Genomic DNA, 18149 nt, shown 5'->3' with positions numbered 1-18149 from the left:
CCCCCCCCCCCCCCTCTGTTCATATATATTATAACCCTCCCGTTAATTTTTAAAACACTTTTTCTAACATATACAATCACATATTTTGATGCCGTTTCGAATGTAAAGTCATGCTCACAATTGCGTGGTTATGCGCTTCTGCTAATTGTAAAACAAGCGACCTTATCACTATTCTTTGACGACTCGGAAAATTGTTTTGAGTAATTCTTAACAACATAATTTTTTTTCATTTCGCATTTTCGTAGGTTAGGTACTTCCGGACGGCATATGGAGGAATTGGAAAGAGCTTGAGGATAAAATCAGATTAATATAAGTGGCAGCATTTCAAATGACCATGAAAAATATGGACAGGCTAAAATTGAGCGTTTCTTATTACACCACGCTTAATAATTTATTTCTTGTTTCCGGTGTTTCGCTGGTGCTCTCGCTAAAGTGCAGTTCGCAAGAGGCGATAATAAGCAACTGAGATTAATAGTCGGAAAATATTTTCCCCTATTTAACTAATGAACTCCAGGGAGCTTTAGTTAGGAGAGGAAAAAGAACAATTCGACAGAAACTCGGTAAGTTAACGCTATCTTGAAGCATTCACTGATCCAAAGAAACCTTTTAATCTTAAAGGACGGCGGTTCAAATGATAACTGCGATTAGTAAAATCAAAACAAAAACAATTGTCTATAAATTCAGGACATATTTCATACCATACAGCCTAGAAATTAATTTGAGTGAAGTGTCTTTTGGCAATATTTTAAGCAACATCTTAATTAGAAAATGCTACAATTGACCGTGGTCTGAAGTCATGTTTTTAACTGTGACAATTACAAAGGCGCTGTGGTTTATAACCGTTCTTTAAAATTTAATGGTGATTAGAAAGCAATGATTTAAATAGACCTTTTTGGCCGCGAACTATGTCTTGGGCTTTTGCTGATGTTGCAAACGTAAACTGGCTGAAAATTTAAGAACATTTTTGATAGAGCAATTTTCTTATGCCCCTACATTATGAAAATTAGTTGTTTTTACAAATAGTATCTTTCAAAAAGATAACCGAACAACGGAAAAACAATGCTAGGTGGCCGCAACAGGTGGTTGGTTCTAACCTTAAAATATGGCATTACGAGCCGGAGCCATTGTATTTTCTTCCAAAAGCTCCTTGAATTGTACGGGATATAACACCGGTTTAAACGGGAATTTTTTTTTACTTATTTAAAGCAAATGCCTAGGCTTTTTGGTTCTTATTGCTTAATGGGAATTATTTCAGAGACAAACCGGCTTGAATGTCAATAGAAAATTATGCTTCGAACTATTCCAAAGCTTTCATCAAAGCCACACTCGCACAACCTGGATTTTCTGATAATTGCGTCTGTAGACATTAAATAATGATTTTTTTTTCTGAGTAAGGTAATTTGATGCTGAATTGTTGTAAAAATGCAAGGTGGACATCCTCCAACCCCTACTCCACCCACTCCGCGATGAAATCTGGGTAACTCGGGCCACGTTTTCTTAAGTGAATTCTCCCTGAGCCCAGAAGAAATGTTCCGAGTTTGTATAGCAAGCACTATCATGAGCAAAATCATTTTAATTGTAAACAGTACAATTAAACACCCTTGTTCCGTTTCAATTCCAATATTACCGGCACGTGTAGTTCATGTTTGACATACTTCATTCACGCCCGTTTTTATGGAGAAAACTTTCTCCGGGTGATCTGCCTTCCCAAGCTACTCAGGGCGAGTCAACTTTTCTTTCATTTCCTAACAAAACGTGGCGAACCGTTTACATGAACAACAAAGCGTTGATTCGGCCATTTGAACGCAATGGTAGGGTCATCCTCCCAGCCGGGCGAACGTTTCTCCATATAAACACTTTTTGTTCGCCCAGCCTTGTCAACTCGGTCAAAGTGAGGTAATCAGAGCATGCGTGAGCGCTGTTTTAGACAATCAGAGCATGCGTGGGCGCAGTTGCCTCGGCTGAGAAGGTGAACCAATCCCCGTCGCTGATCAAAAGGATCTCAGCCTCTGGGAACGAGATTAAAGGTGACCCTTCCAGCCGAGGGAGGCTCTTCGTATAAACGGGGCCTAGCGCGAGGAGCACTGGTTATAAAAGTCGGAAAACAACGGTGCTGCAGTTTTAACTGCGGTTCAAGTTGTAAACTCCCTGGTGGCTGTGCACAAGCTATGACTGAATACATAAATGCGACGTTTCTATTGGTCTAATCAAGGATTTAAATGACAGGTATGCAAATGAGAAGTCCTTAAAAGCGACAGAAAGTCAGTCTGACCGACTTCAAAGCCATGATTCCACTATATCAACTATGGTTGCACTTACCTTGCTTTTAAAAATACTGTGTATGGATGAATTCTCTTAAACGGTGTTTCGCCATCGGTCCAGGTTTGAGAGGAGAAAGAGAGACTTTCAACTAGTATCTGTTGTAAATTCCCACGTTTTCAATGCCGATCGACGTGATTACTATCCGTCAGGTCATAGTTGGAGGGTGCAGGGTTTAAAAACAGAAAGCGTTCCGGGCTTACATCCGGGCTCACGTCATTACTGGGCCTAATATATAATGTTCAGAGGACTTTATGGGTCCTCTCTAACACTTCAACTTATAATTACTCTCGTCCATCATAAACAGTGTTATGCATGATACAATTTACTGTAAATATCAAATTTTCTTTCTACAAAATTGCAGCGTATAGCATACTTTAGACAAATTAGTACTGTTTTATTACACTGTAACTGCGCATCTCCTTTCGTCACATGATTTTAAACCAATGCATTCTTCTTTTATGTTTTCGTTTTCCAGATCTCAGAAGAAAATAGCCATGTAAACTCAGAGAAATGGCGAATCCTCTTGATTCCCTTCGCCAGATTACTAGATACCCTGGCCCCTGGACCTGAGAATCAAGCCCTGATTTGGAATCAGTAAGAGAAGCCACTGAGTTTAATTCACACAACTACCATGAGCAAGGGAAAAGGTGGGTGCATAATGTTCTAAATTTGACTTGGGTCATAACGTTTAGACCCAAGTCAAATTTAGAAGGATTTGTATAGAGTCATCAGAGCATAACTGGGCTAATATCTCAGAGACGATTTGCCCCACAATGCTAGTTCTTGGCAAGTAGGCCTCTGGGACGTTTTTCTTTGCCTATTGTATGTGGTACGCGCGTGATAGGTCATCTTCCCTTGACTTAACCGATAATTCGTTCTATTTTTATACACAGAAGCAGGAAAAATCCAAGTTTATGTTCGAGTACGTCCATTTACGGAAAGAGAAAAGGAAAAACGTGAACCAAATGCGATTGAAATTCACCAAGAACATTCTCTGGTATGTGTTACGAACATCATGTCAAATCATAATCCCCGTAATACGACGTAAGGTAAAGTTCATTAATTTACAATGTGCCGTTTCCGTGCTCCAAAACCCCTCACTTTTAAAACTGTGAGGTCAAGTGCGAAGCCGTTTTTGTAAAAAAGAGTTTTATGTGCATGAGAATAAAACTCATGTTCATATCAAAGGCTTTACCCTTAACCTCGTTTTAAAACAGAGGTTTTATGCAACTCAGAAATGGCCGATTCGGCGCAGTGGTATATTTCGCAATTGAAACAAACGTCTCATAATTTTTTAACTTGTAAACCGATATATGAACGTATAAAAATTACGTTAATTTTCGTATTTCTTCCATAATCAGATTCGTGTTCTCGACCCAAGAAGTCGAACAAACTATTTCTTCGACGGTGTGTTCAGCCCAGAGGCCACTAATCACGAGGTAATTTTAAATCACGATCTTCACCACAAACAAGTCTTTTTAAGTAGTGTGTTATCCAAGAATGTCTTCATGTTTTGATTTCCAGATTGGCATACCCTTTATTTGAATTTCCGCGGAAAATCTCTTAGTAGTTTTCAATGAATCAACGTTAAACTTAAGCCCAAACAATTTCTTTGCCCACTGACAAAATGCACTGATACTAAAAAAATATCTGAGGGCGGGAAACTCATGCAAAAGTCACGATTAGTGGTTTTAATCAAAGGACATGGCGTGGGATATTGCAGCCAATCACAAACCAAAGCAGACACTGTCTGAGACACTGTCAACAACAGAATACGCCGCGCATGTCCTTGTATGCTGATAGCTTTGGCACATTTATACAAATTCCAACTGCAATATTTCCTTTAACATGTCGTAAACTTACTCTTGTACAATGGATTCACTTTTTGCCGTTTTCAAGCTTTATCTTAAAGTTGGAAAGCCGTTGGTTTATGCTGCTCTAAATGGATACAAAGGGACTCTGCTGACATATGGACAAACAGGAACAGGTATTTTTAAAAAACAACTTGACAAAAATTTGTCAGGTCGCGATTTAAATTAGGTATCAGAATATAGTTTTTTAGTACTACAATTTAAGTAGGGTATCAATACCATCGCATTCCTTCTTTTATTCAAGTTTAAATCTTATAATTTTAGCAACTATTTGAAGCTTAATTCATACTCTATTTTTAATTATTATTACACCATTGTGACTGTCAAAAAAGCCATCAGTTTAACTTATGTTAGTTATAGTTAATTAGTATGATGACTGAGAAGCCCTCTTTGGGAAGTGTCAACATGGTATATGTTGCAGTTAATTTTCTTAACTCAATTAATTTTTATTTTCTATTGTTTTTGGGCACGGCAATGTATGCTAATGAATTTTAAGCAAAAGAAAAACAAAAATTAACTGCAACATAATATATACAAGCTAGTCTATTCAGTGACAAGTCCATCATTGACCATCAGCTCAATGATTAAAACCAAATTGTCCAGTGAACCTCCTCGTTTAGCCCGATAAGACTCCGTAATAAGCAATCTACAAAGGAGGTGGGAAAATGAAATATCTGCGACGTAGCTCAGGGTTATTTGCTTTTCAGGTGAAAATCTAAATCTAACCTTTTAAAACTATATTAAACCTTTCAGGAAAAACCTTCACATTATTGTCAGACGATGGCATTACCACAAGAGTTGTTCAACACTGTTTTGAGAAAATTGACAACGATGAGATTCACACATACAAGGTACTTTTGACGTAGTCCTCCTTTCCTACTCCTGCCAGATTTATTACGTACCATTGACGGCTTCCTTCCAATGCAGCGATCAATCACTTTTTGTAAGGCCTCCCTTTTTGCATTCTCTTGCTTGATTAAGCCAAACGAAACTTGAAACACTTCTGATCTCCCTGTGACTTTACAGGGTTTGTCAAGAACAATACTCAAGACAGTCTAATTTACTTAAGAGGCCTAAGCCGTTGGAAAAGACTCTAAGGATCCGCCTTAGAGATCTGTCTGTTTCATAGAGTCAACGATGACTAAGTTAGGACGGCGACATTATACAAAAGGCAGTACCAGGTTAAAGAGGTGGTGGAAATGGCTAATTATTAGTCTTAGAGATTATATTTAATCTGACAAAAGGAGTAGCCTTGAACCTTCTTATGGTTACAAACTGAATGAGGCAGTTATATGGTTTCTTTTGAAGAACTAACCCCTTCGTCGTTGTTTATTTAACCAGACGTAATTAATCGCTAAAAATCGATATCGGAAACAAATCGATATCATCGATATTAATTGATTTAATCCGCCGATTAATATTGATGGATATAGGAAAAATAATTTGTCGATTATAATCGAATAGATAGGATCGATAGTAATCGATAACAATGGACAAAAAATCATCATCGATTTCTATCGGAAAATCGTCGAATATTAATCGAAGTCACAACTTTTTTCTTTAACGATTTCTCTCCATCGATATCGGAAATCGATATTCATCGATGATTCACATCGATTACTGTCGATTATCGGTTTATCGATTAACTACATCTGGATTTAATCATGGCTGGATTGGTTATCTTTGCCCAGGTTATGTGCTCATTTCTGCAAGTCTATCAAGAAAAAGTTTATGATCTGCTGAATCCTCGGCTTATGGTAGATTTACCAGTCAGGGAACATCCGAAGAAAGGTACGCACGCGTTCCTAACAAGAACCAAATTTTTGTCAATTATCCACAGATCTCCAGATGCTGGGTTCTATTCAAAAATAAAACTCAAAAGCGCTGGTTAACATTGTGAACTTTCGCATTTTTACATACGCTTGACGTTTCGTATGCTAGTCAACATAAATTACATTTTCAAAAGTGATCAAAAATGGCCAATACCTGTGGCCAAAAATGACCGTTATCTTCGCTGTATAAGTCGCAGTGCTAATACCAAGAGGACATGAAACAAGGAAATGTTTTCCCTCTTATCATCAATATTTTATAATCTATTGTAGTGATCAATATTCTAATTCTCTGAAACAAAAAAAGCAGTTTTCGAGAACTTTGAATTTCTTTTTCCATAAAACTCTGTATTGGAGACGGTCAAAGGTTGGCATTTTAAGGGGTTTCTTTTAGCTCTGAGCACCACTGAAGGGAAAAATTTAGTTCAAAATTCCACTGACATTCTCCCTATGTGGAGTGGTCTCCTTATTAAAAGGTATCAGTTTCTCTTGTTGCTTGTTGAACTTTTCAGTACAAACAGAACTAGCCCGAATCAGGCCCCGCCCACACGAAACTGTTTTTGTTTGAAAACGGATATTTTCTCTCTGGTTTGGCCTACAATCCACATGTATCCGTTGAAAACGGTCACCGAAAACGGATCTTTTTAAAAATGCTCTCCAGGGTGGAGTTTTCGCAGGATTTTCATTTACGTGTGGACGGACAAAAATGGAGGTTTTCAAAAACGATTCGAATACGCTACATCAAGATGCTTATTTTTTTGACAACAGAGAAAAAAGCCTCCATTTTTAAAAATATCCGGATTCGTTGGGAAGGGGCTTCAGCGAGAGAAAAAAATTCATTTGCATGAAATTTTGTTCCAGGTGTTTACGTTGCAAACTTAACACAGCACGAGGTGAAGAGCGCTGGAGATGTTTTTGCGCTTTTGGAGGTTGGAAAGCAACATCTTGTTATTGCCGAAACCAAAATGGTCAGGCATTCAAGCAGGTAAAGCACTACTGAAAACAGCTTTTATTTTCAAATATGTGGCACTCAGTTGAGTCTCACATAGAACTAATAGTTAGAGTACAGCAATAAATATGCGTCAGTGACAAAGTGTGAAGTCAAGATTGCACCATTTCATGATGAATTTATTTTCTTTGTTATTTTAACCGAGCTTTGCGGGTATATATTTTCCTCAGTTTCGAAAGGCACGGCTTGAATCTAAAAATGTCTCTGGATTTGAAGACCTCTCTCTAGAAGATCAGTTCGCTATGACCGCTGGATTAAAGAATTTACAGCCTTAGCCTCCATCTGAAGTAATATATTCACAAATTCCAACGAGAAAAAGACCTCTTTATTACTCTGTCTATTGTGTATATTCAAATTTCAAACACTCACTCGCCAGAATTTCTGAATATTTTACTTTACGTCGAGGCTAACCCTGTATGAATGTGTCGTTAATGTTTGTATTCAGCGGTAATTTTTAATTCGAAACTGGACTATTACATTGTGAGGGTGGTGTTGTAAATCGTAAGCCCTCTAACACTTCAGTTGTTAGTAACCAATGGAAGCTCCTCTGTGAAGTTTCAATATTTACTCTCTAAGTTTTATTGTTGGACACAGAAATCTGGCTGGTTCGTAATACAGTTAGACCTCCAATAACGGCCACCTCTCTACAACGGCTACTTTTTTGGCTGACAGTCCATACATTGACCCTTGCTGAGAACAATCACTCAGTGGAACTGTCTTAGGCTTTCTTTGAGAACACTAATTTAACCAAATTTAAACAGTCCGTTTCTTCTTCAATCACAGTCCTGTAAACCCGAAAACAATGTACTCTGCATTTTTCTTTTTTCGTAATATTTAGCTCTTCCCACGCCATCAATCTTCGGCTTCGAAGGGAAGGCGTTACTGGTAAATAATATTAACCTCTCTACCACAGTCACCGCTCTTCAGCGGCTACTTTATTCTGTCCCCAAGGTGGCTGCTATGTAGAGGTTTAACAGTAACCACAAAACAAGATAAGGCTCCACTTAGGAGCAAGATGAAGCTTTGACGACGAACAAAAGCAAATCGACAAACAACTTCTTTTTCCCCACAGGTCTCACTCCATCATGCAGCTCATTATAGAAAGAAGACTCAAGGAACACATCGCCAATGGTAAGAAAGTAAACAATTCAAGAAATTCTAAAGCGAGTCGAACTCCAACAACATTGACTAGATTTGAAGGCGGAAATTTAAACCTGGCAAAGAACTCCGCGCAATCACCGCCACCAACACCATGATTTATTGCCCTCAGTCTCTAAAATCCAAAATACAAAAATTATCAAAACACCTTCCTATGTCCCAGCAACACAGAAAGGACTTCATTTATTTCAAATTCCTTCGATAGCCTTTGAAGTGACTCTCTAGTTGGCAAAGGGGAAAAAAGAAGGAGAGAAGTTAAGAACAGCCGGGGAGGCGGAAAGGGGGATGGAAAGGGAGGAGGGAGGGCCAGAAACATCTCAGGCTCCCTATCTCTCCACAACACGCTTCCCTGGGAGTCTGATCACAGGCGTCCCTCGTATTTCTTTAAAACCATCACCAAGTCTTTTTATTATGGCGGGCGTTCTAAAGACATTCATTTCTCATTTAAAAGAAAAACCGCCGAGTGAAAGTGACACCTCCGCGTCTCAGGAGACTGTTCAAGAATCCATTATGGCTGTTGACGAAACCATTAACAACCTCATTAAAGAACTGAAACAGGAGAGGAAAAGCCATCATAAGGTAAAGCCATGTGGCACATTTAACGGTTTATGACAATTTAATTTATATTCATAAATAGTTGGTGTGTGTGGACTCTAAAACTGCGAAGAATGTATGAAAAAAAGGCAAAAACGACACATTATGTATTGTATAGAGAGGCCAGTTTCCCTAAGTTTTAAAATGTCTTTTAGATACTGAAAGCGAGTATTGAAAAATTTGCGCTCTCCAGTTTTTGAAATCTCTTTCCAGCTGGTTCTTATGTAATTTGAGTCTGCTAAATTTCCTGTACTCATGCCTGTATTCCCTAATTCCATTTTATTGTTGTTTTCTTGAATAGACGCTTTCGATAAACATTTAAGAATAAAAATCAACGAAAAAAATTTTGAATGACGTTTCGATGACTCGCTCATCATTTTCAAATTCTAAAAAGTTAGACTGTTAAAAGTTCTTTATATATTAAGAATGCGTGTGAAGTCTCGTTGCACGTGATTAAAAACTACAATGTGGAATGTAGTGAGTGTTAATTAGGTACTAAATAGTTTCGCTTTTATTGAGTCTGATTGAGTGTTCAGTTTGGGTTTCTATTCCTGGATAAAAAGCATTTCGTAGATCAAGCATTCAAATTCCCCACGACATGTTGGTTATACTCGCCGACACCTTTTCCAACGCATTGATGAACACAAGCACTCAGCTATTGGAAAACACCTGCGTGACTCTCACAATCAGAAGAACAAAGATCTCACTGAACAATTCACTATACTGAAGAAATGTCGTGGGAAATTTGAATGCTTGATCTACGAAATGCTTTTTATCCAGGAAAAGAAACCCAAACTGAACACTCAATCAGACTCAATAAAAGCGAAACTATTTAGTACCTAATTAACACTCACTACATTCCACATTGTAGTTTTTAATCACGTGCAACGAGACTTCACACGCATTCTTAATATATAAAGAACTTTTAACAATCTAACTTTTTAGAATTTGAAAATGCTGAGCGAGTCATCGAAACGTCATTCAAAATTTTCATCGTTGATTTTTATTCTTAAATGTTTCTTGAATAGACCTGAAATAATTTGATTGAATTTTATATTTCATCATAGCTATAAAATGTTTTTTTTTTTAATTTTTTAGCGTGAAAGGGAATGCCTTAAAGAGCTAATGGAGAAAGAGGTGGAAAAAGTTTCTTTGGTGAATTAGTCCTTTACTTAGATAAAAAACAACTTGAGACTACTTTTAACATGCACAAAAGGCTTTAAAGCAAATGATACAAGGTCCAACACCCTTCTACATTTGTCAAACAATTAACCGGCCGAGCAATGTCGCTGTTCAGCAAGTTACAACTTGATGAATTGTTCAGCAGCCTTTGACCTGTTGAATATCAGCAATGCATGATGCACTGTTCAACGTTTGTTGAACAATAGCAGCGGCATTTGTAGATAGTCGACAAATGTCCAACCGTGCACTTCTCTGTGAGAAGCTCTTCTTGAATATCACACTTTTGCTTTACGGTAAATCACAAAGTAGATGACTTCGTCAGTTAAATTTCACTGTCTCTTTCCTTTTTACAATCTTAATTTTATAACGATGATGATGATGATGATGTTTTTTTTCGGTTTCCAGCTGAACAACGGAAACAATTTTGAAGGGGATCTTATTCTAAAAGGAAAAATCAACTTGTAAGTATTTTTTAGTTTCTTTACTGTATGGTGGTAGAGAAATGAAAAGCACGAAGGATAAACGATCATGGCTAACTCTTTTTCAGGTGTGATTTAGCCGGAAGTGAGAGGCTGACTAAGACAAAAGCTGAAGGAGTACGCTTGACAGAGGCAAAGTATTTGAATACATCATTGCTTGAGCTCGGGTAGGTTAAAATATAGATTAAAAAAACATAATTACATTATTTCGTGAGAATTCAGCTCCTCCTTCGCGATGCTTCATATACTTCATATTGGCAAGCATTTTCACTTAAAATGACCTTTTAAACAATCCTGAAACGTGCTGGTAAGATTCATCGTCACGACGGCGCCCGTTTTGTAGGACTGTCCCGAAGATTCTTATTACTTGTACTAAGACAGTACAAAACTTTTCATTGTACAATGTTAACGTTTTCTATTTACAAGTGATGCAATAAGTACGTTTTATTGTTTAAATAAGGAAAGTTAACACCACAGGCTACAAAGTTTACATCGAAAAGAAGCGCGTATAAAATTAGAACTGATAAAAAAAAAGCGTAAATAGAAATGCGCATATTACAGTCGCACTTCTACTAACGGTTACCCGTCTCTTCCTCAATGGCCACTTTATTTCTCTTGGAAGACAGTCCATAAATTCATTCTATCATTCTAGGTTAAACTTTTTCGGCAACCTCTCTCCCGCCTTTTGGGCAATGGCCACCACATTACGTCCCGATTGCATTCAAGAAAACCCCTCCTCGATAACAATTTAAAAGCAAAAGAAGTTCAACTGATATACTGACCCCGCTTTGTTTTGTTAAGGACAGATATTATATACTGTCGATTCATTTTCTTACCCCACCCCTCAGCAATGTGATTTATGCTCTTGCACGGGGACACAAGCGTCATGTGCCGTATAGGAATTCAACTCTTACCAGGCTCTTGCAGGACTGCCTCGGCGACAATGGAAAAACGAATTTCATAGTAAGAAAATAACTAGCAGTACTTGTTTATTTAATCTCTTACTTGGCAATGCCTTTTTGAGGCCTTAGGCACTGTAGGAAACTTATAACAGTTATAAAATGAAATCGTCATTATCGTCATTAGCATCATGATTACTCACTATTAATTTTAGAGTACACAATTTACTGAATTTCGTTTTGTACACAAAATCCAGGGCTATTGAAAAAAAGAAAACAACATTTAAGTCATGATCTAGGTGACAATGTATGTATAACAAGTATGAAAGTTGAACGGAAGATGAGTGTTTTATTTACTTAGGCCTAGGTTCGCCGATTCTTGGCAGGGTCACCGCAACAACACGTGGCAACCATTACTGTGGGCACGTAACAGATCCTCTCCCCAGTGAGAGATAGACCACAACACCGGGGGCCAGGCCCCCTACTATTTACAGTGTTTGGAGACAAAACATCAGACAAAACAAACAGAGTGTGAACAAAATATCCCACAACAGTTTTCTATATCTGTCTAACCAAGACCCTGATAAATACCTTTCTCACAACTGTGTTGTGCCTATAGACCACAATAAAAAGTCATCCAAATAACAACCTGCCAACGTATTGCTCTCTTTGTTTCTCTTTTTGTTGTTTTGTATGCAGATTTGCATCGCACCGTCGCTTGCCGAGGTTAACGAGACAAAATGCAGTTTAAACTTTGGTCTTAGAGCCATGAGAATAACAAACGTTGCGCGACTCAATGTTGAGGTAAGAAGCTACATAACAGCTGGCGCTTGGTACCAAACCACCAAAACCTTTCCCGCATTCCACACCTGTGAGCGTACACAATAGAGAGGAGAGGTTTGACGTCACGTTACCATGGTAGCAAAATTTCTGGACCTCGACCATCTTTCTTGACAGAAAAGGCAAGTGGCATTGTCGAACGACGGAAGAAAGTATGGGCTCCCGTTTCGTTCCTGATTTCAATCATGCACAGGAAAGTCATACTCGTCATATTAGCAGGACCACGGTTTCTTGAGATCCAGCAATTTTGCTCCATGGCAACGTAACGTACCTATTTCTTCTATCTCTAAAACAAGTAGAAGATTGGCTTTGAATTTGGTCGTCAAAAGCCTCGAGTTGGTGTCTTTGTTCACAGGAATGCGGGAACAGTCTATTGCTTCGTAAACACGATTAAACCTGTGAACGTCTTCGTTAAATTACAGTCAACCAAATGAAGATAATCATGACACCATTGGATCCAAAAGGAACCTAAAACTTGACAAATCTGACTATTAGAGCGGTTTTCATTTGAGTGTCGAAAAGTAATTGGTTTTGCACTTTCTACACGATGCGGTTGGCTTAAAAGATTCGCGCCACCTTTTCGTCCAATCAGAAGTAAAACCAAAGCCAATTGTGACGCGCTCGCATGCATTTTCCCGCGCTTTGCGTCAGCCGCATGTAATTACTTCGAGTTTTGATTGGTTCAATGTATTGTCTGTGTCCGATGTGATTGGCCAGAGTAATTACCTTGGTTTTGGTTTTACGACACTCAAACGAAAACCACTCTAAATACCAACTATGACCACCATAAAATCAACACAACATAGAAAGTAGGGAGCTTTAGCAACGACGACGGCGACGGCAACCAGGACGTCAAAAAAGCAATAGGTTTATTACGCAAAACAACAACTTTGCACGTGCATCACGCTTTTTTGTACATTTCTTTACCGTCCTTGCACGACTACGACGTGAAAATGCCTAATTGCAAGTTTGATGGAGGACGTAAACAAGCGACGACGAATCTCTTTTTCTCTCTCTAAACTTGAGTACGGTCCTCAAGAAATCAACTCCAGGGAAATTCGCCTACACTTGCCATTTTCAGCAAATTGGAATAAACGCGAAAAAGATTGAAAAAACGAGATTTCATTTTAATACTGACGTTTTCGCTGCCGTTGCCGTCGTCGATGCTAAAGCTCCCTAATCTCTAAATGAGATCCCATTCATTAAATTGTCGTCACTGACATCACTGAAGTCCTGACCCAGTCGAGATTCCCGCGCAAAATAGGTCTATTTCCTACACCCTATACTAGTAAAAATAAAAGTATCGAAGAAACATACTCTTAAATGTGAATGTCGTGTTAGGGATTTTCATCTACCCTGTATCGTGTAGAGTGAGAGACTGTAGCTACATTGCGCAAGCTAAACCATAAAAAAAGTGAGATCTTATGCAACTGAATCTTGTTTAAATGCATTCGTTAACAGGTTGATTATAAAGTGTTGGCTGAAAGACTGGCAAAGAAACTGGAAGATCACGGTAAGATTAGATTATTGCGTCTTTGGGGCCCTTCCTAGCTTATTCCTAAGACGATTTTATCTCTACGCCGTTGCTCCTTAACTGAATGCAAGTACTTTTCTGTTATAGGTACCACTGTAAAAGTTATATTTTACGATTGTAAACACTTCCTCAAATTGAAAACCACCCTGCACAGAAAACAAAATGTCACGAGAAGGTACTCAGGATCAGTGGTTTTAAAATGAATGGTCACAGCGTTTGACCAATGCACTCGCCCAGCAGTATAACGGCACTAAGGAAAAATGCCACTACCCATCTAAAACTTGAACTGATTTATCTATGGGCTGACACACTTTGCAAGACATTAAAAAGACAATAAACACTACACAGGATGAGAGTGGTTTCGCTGCACCAGTCGACCGAGTAGTCGCCAGTTCAACTCCATGACAACAGGTTTACCGACTGGAGGATTTTAACTGTACTGTACTGTACTGTCTTAGACCGACGGCGTTGAGACACTAAAAAAGCGTCCAATTTAACTAGGTGTCTTTCTTATAAGGAAATAAGAAAAGACTCGCAGGGTCCAACTCCAGGGCCGAGTTGTTCAAAGCTGGGTTAAGATAACCCAGGGTTAGTGCGAGATTTGAATTCAGATTTGAAAGCTTAAAAGGCATCTCAGTTTTAATTCTTTTTGTCTACAAGTTGATGATTTGAAGCTTTAAATATAACAGAGAAAATTATCCAAGAAAATAATTTGAAGAAAAAGGAAACCGGGGTTAAATTTAACCCCGGGTTAAGCGCCAATCGAACTTTGAACAACTGGGCCCAGGTGTCTTTTTATGAATATGTATCTCTTATAAAGGTGTCCGTTAAAAGAGAATTGGTCGTGTTACGTATTGCTCGGTATCTCTTATTATCAGCTTGAGTACAAGGCGAGTTGTGATTGTGGAATGCAGAGTGCAAAAACACCATAGAGTTTAATGATGTGTGAATATTTTATGCTCAGATATCAAGTACAAATTCGAGAAGTTGGAATACCTCAGAGAAATACAACGCTTAAAGTCCGCTATTACCTGCTACCAGGAAAGCGAGAATTTCGCTGGAAAAGATGTAAGTCTCTCCGATTCACTTCATCCTAAGCAATGTACGTATAGAAACGGTCAAGGTGAAAATGGCAGAATAATCTCTCACCGCGGGTTCTTATTATTCCACCTTCTCACAATCATCGCCTTCTACAGAACGGCCTCTCCAACATTCACACCTTTCAGCTTTGGAGAATTTACTTACCCTTTAAAAAAGTTGACGAAAATGTTCGCTGCACTGAATAGCAGATTTAACTTTAAAGTAAACAACAAACTGCATGTCCATTTAGGCTGACCTTCGGTGGCTGACAAGAAAAAGCAAATTTATATTTTCCATAAATACGATGATATCTTTTCAGCTTGTTTCAGGAAATTACTTCTTCGTCATGTTTGTTACCCTTTTTTCTCTGCAGCATGAGAAACTGGTTTCTGTGATTGCTAACCTCTCCAAAAGCGTCCAGAGAGAAAAGGAGGAGAAGAACAATCTCCAAACAAAACTGGTCTGTCTCAAGAAACAAGTGTCTCAACCAATAGGAAGCTCCCCTGATGTCGAGGCCATTCTGTTGGCAGAACTCATGTCCTTGGACCTATTGGCAAATTTACAAACCCCGGATGCAGCAAAGAGTATTCTCTCTGACACATCGTTGCCTGCGAAAGTCAAAAGCCATCTAGCTTTATTTGAAACCCAAGAAGCGCTTTTGAGCAACGCTGGCTGCTTTCTGCAACTGCTTGATTTACATCTGGTCTGTAATCAGGATTTTATCAGGAGAAAGGACGGAGCGCCCGGGACAAAAGATCATCTTCAGTTTACTTTGCCTCGGCCAGGCGCAGTGGAGATGTCTCTCAAAGACTCTTCTAGAAGTGTCTCCCAGGAACCTAATCTAAGTCTATCCATGTGCAACCCAGCAAGTGATGAAACCAATACAGGATTAGCGGGGGGAGTGAGGAAGATGCTGGTTAAACTTATTGGTAGAGACTCTAGGGAAAGGACATCGCCAGATGCACAGCTCAGTGCCCGCTCATTCTCTAATGGACACGGCTCCTTGTCCGAAAATCACGTAAGGGTGACTATGCCTGGTCGAAGGGAGATCATGGTTAAGACAAAAGCGCTTTTAAAACAGCTGTCGAATTCGAAAGGAAACGTGGAGCAGCAAGTGTTGAACTTGATGTCGTCGCTGGTGGAGGAACAAGTTAATGGCAGTGAAGGTTAGTGAAAGAGACATCAAATACTTGTGGTGCAGCGGTGGTGTGCAGAGGTTGCGATTTTTAGGGAGAAAATTGCCTTGAGAAGTTTTGCTGTGACAAAAGAACTTTGAAAACCTTAACCTACTAATTTCAGCACTCTGTAATTTGGTTATTCACCTACAACGTGACTTTTTCCCGTCTTGAACATGCTCACTTTCCAAGGCATTGGTTGTATTACGGTTTCGTGTCTGACCATCCTGTTTACATAAAAATCGTGCGCTAACGATTTGTCTACTATCCTTAGATTCAAACATCCACTACACCTGAAAATAAGGAAACACCATGATCGTGAAGTGAACTCACGGTTGCTTGAATTTATAAGTAACTAGACTCGCCGAAAACCGACCTCACTGGGCTGCCATAAAACCTGTGTTGCATAAAAACGAGAAGTTTTCTACAGCAGACAGGCAACAGCTTATAATAAAAGGAATCCACCCATTAAACCAATCCAGATCGATCCATGGGCCTCATTCAACCGATTGCACTGAGACTATAAATAGATGATAATCTTATTTTAAAATTATGGTCGACACCGCGAAAGCGCATTTTGCCACAAGATAAAGATTTTTTCCTTTTGTTTCCTGTTATTTTTCTTCAACTTAAAGGAAATAGCTGTTCGTTTTTTGCGACCTCAAAAAGTTAAAAGATTTAATTACCCTCGTGTTGATTTCATCAAATGAACTTTACAAAAATGTAAACAGATTAAACTGTCGATAACACAATTTTTTTTATACCGTAATACGAGTTGAAGATTCGCCATTTTTCTCAGCCGTGACTAACGTATTTTCATGGAAGAAATTTATCCTCTTGTTTACTCCTCCGACATTTTAGGCTAAACGCTTTCCACAGGTAAATCCGTGGGTGGCTAAGGACTGAACTAAACTCACCTTGAAATACAATAGCTCGTGACTTCGTTTACATCTAGCCTGGGTCATAGTGATGATTGCAACAACTTAAATTGAAGCCCTACGGTTCATTCATATAATACTGTACTTATCCGTCAGATTTACAGTGTACGAATTCAAAACACTTTCAGTAAAATACATGTGTAAGCTTATGTCACGTGAAGTTTCGAGTGAAATCGATTTATATAGGTTTTTCAAGATCCCACTTTCGATCGATTTAGTTTACACCTTCATCAAAAGGTTTGTATAGCGAAAAACTTAAAGCCAGCGAACTTGAATGGGAGATTAGCAAAACAAAGTCATGCGCAAATTTAATTCAGATAAAAGCTTAGTAAGATACAGATACAAACAATAGCAAAAACTCTGACAACCTATAGGAAGCAAAGTTACTGCACCAGTAAGTGACTTGCCTTTCTCAAAACGCTTTGCTTTTTCTCTTACTGCTCATTTGCCCTCTCGCCAAACTGAAACCGCCACCTTCGCAGGCTAAGAGATAAACCTGTGTCCGGAATTCTCGAAGTGTAAATCCGTCGTCCGAGTCTTCTTTTTTATCTTTAAATAGAAGCTGCAAAAGTGAAATGCTGAACTGGGAAAACATACTTTGTCGAAACACACACCCCTTTCTGGGTTAAACTGGCCTGGGTGAACAATTAACAGTGCCCGTATGAAAGTGCCCGAATGTTGCGGAGACGACTGAACGGAAGAGGAGTTATAACTGGGCGTGCCTTGAGGCAGCCCAGTAATTAATTTACACCTTGTGAAAACTTTTAATAACTACGCTTTACACAAAAAGAATGAACAAATTTGATCGAAACAGCTAATATATTTTGAAGAAGCCCTTTGATTCAACCTTTTCTCCATGTTACTTATCCCCTTAACTTAACAAAATCTCGTAACATCGCGGCACTTAATTGCATGCTTCAATGCCTTTTATAGAATCTTTGGCGGAAACGTTGCAGTGGAACGAGTTGAGGAAGAAGCTCACCAGATTGATCATGTTTCGACGAAATAACATGCCAAGTAAGAATAAACATCTGTTTGGACTTGGATATATTGGGCTAGTGATAAACCTAATCTTACTGTTTATTGGTATATTCACTTCTTTACTTATTTTTAATGCAATTGCATGGGTTATCGTAGGCTTAAGTGTAAACTTTTTTGATCATGTAATACGCAATAGTAAGTCCAGCAAAAGGAATTCAGCGCATTGCAGCTCTGCGGCACACTTATCATTGCGTGTGT

At 38.7% G+C, this 18149-nt stretch overlaps 1 protein-coding gene across 1 annotated transcript in view; it reads left to right on the top strand.

Moving 5' to 3' along the window:
- The first annotated feature begins 13 nt into the window (after nt 1-13).
- LOC140944664 (uncharacterized) overlaps nt 14-18149 on the top strand; it is a 31211-nt gene continuing 13075 nt past the window's right edge. The window contains exons 1-19 of the mRNA XM_073393782.1: nt 14-560; nt 2798-2969; nt 3216-3319; nt 3684-3761; nt 4222-4309; nt 4947-5044; nt 5885-5984; nt 6884-7007; nt 8104-8162; nt 8641-8768; nt 9882-9920; nt 10371-10426; nt 10513-10611; nt 11293-11407; nt 12043-12147; nt 13645-13696; nt 14682-14785; nt 15171-15963; nt 17844-17927. Coding sequence (XP_073249883.1) covers nt 2954-2969; nt 3216-3319; nt 3684-3761; nt 4222-4309; nt 4947-5044; nt 5885-5984; nt 6884-7007; nt 8104-8162; nt 8641-8768; nt 9882-9920; nt 10371-10426; nt 10513-10611; nt 11293-11407; nt 12043-12147; nt 13645-13696; nt 14682-14785; nt 15171-15963; nt 17844-17927 — 2242 coding nt within the window. The 5' untranslated portion in view covers nt 14-560; nt 2798-2953. The remainder of the gene's footprint in view (nt 561-2797; nt 2970-3215; nt 3320-3683; nt 3762-4221; nt 4310-4946; nt 5045-5884; nt 5985-6883; nt 7008-8103; nt 8163-8640; nt 8769-9881; nt 9921-10370; nt 10427-10512; nt 10612-11292; nt 11408-12042; nt 12148-13644; nt 13697-14681; nt 14786-15170; nt 15964-17843; nt 17928-18149) is intronic.

Source organism: Porites lutea, chromosome 7 (assembly GCF_958299795.1).
Source record: "Porites lutea chromosome 7, jaPorLute2.1, whole genome shotgun sequence".
Lineage (NCBI taxonomy): Eukaryota > Metazoa > Cnidaria > Anthozoa > Scleractinia > Poritidae > Porites > Porites lutea.
Note: the sequence above shows the minus strand (reverse complement) of the source record. Positions and strands in the feature narration are given on the sequence as shown.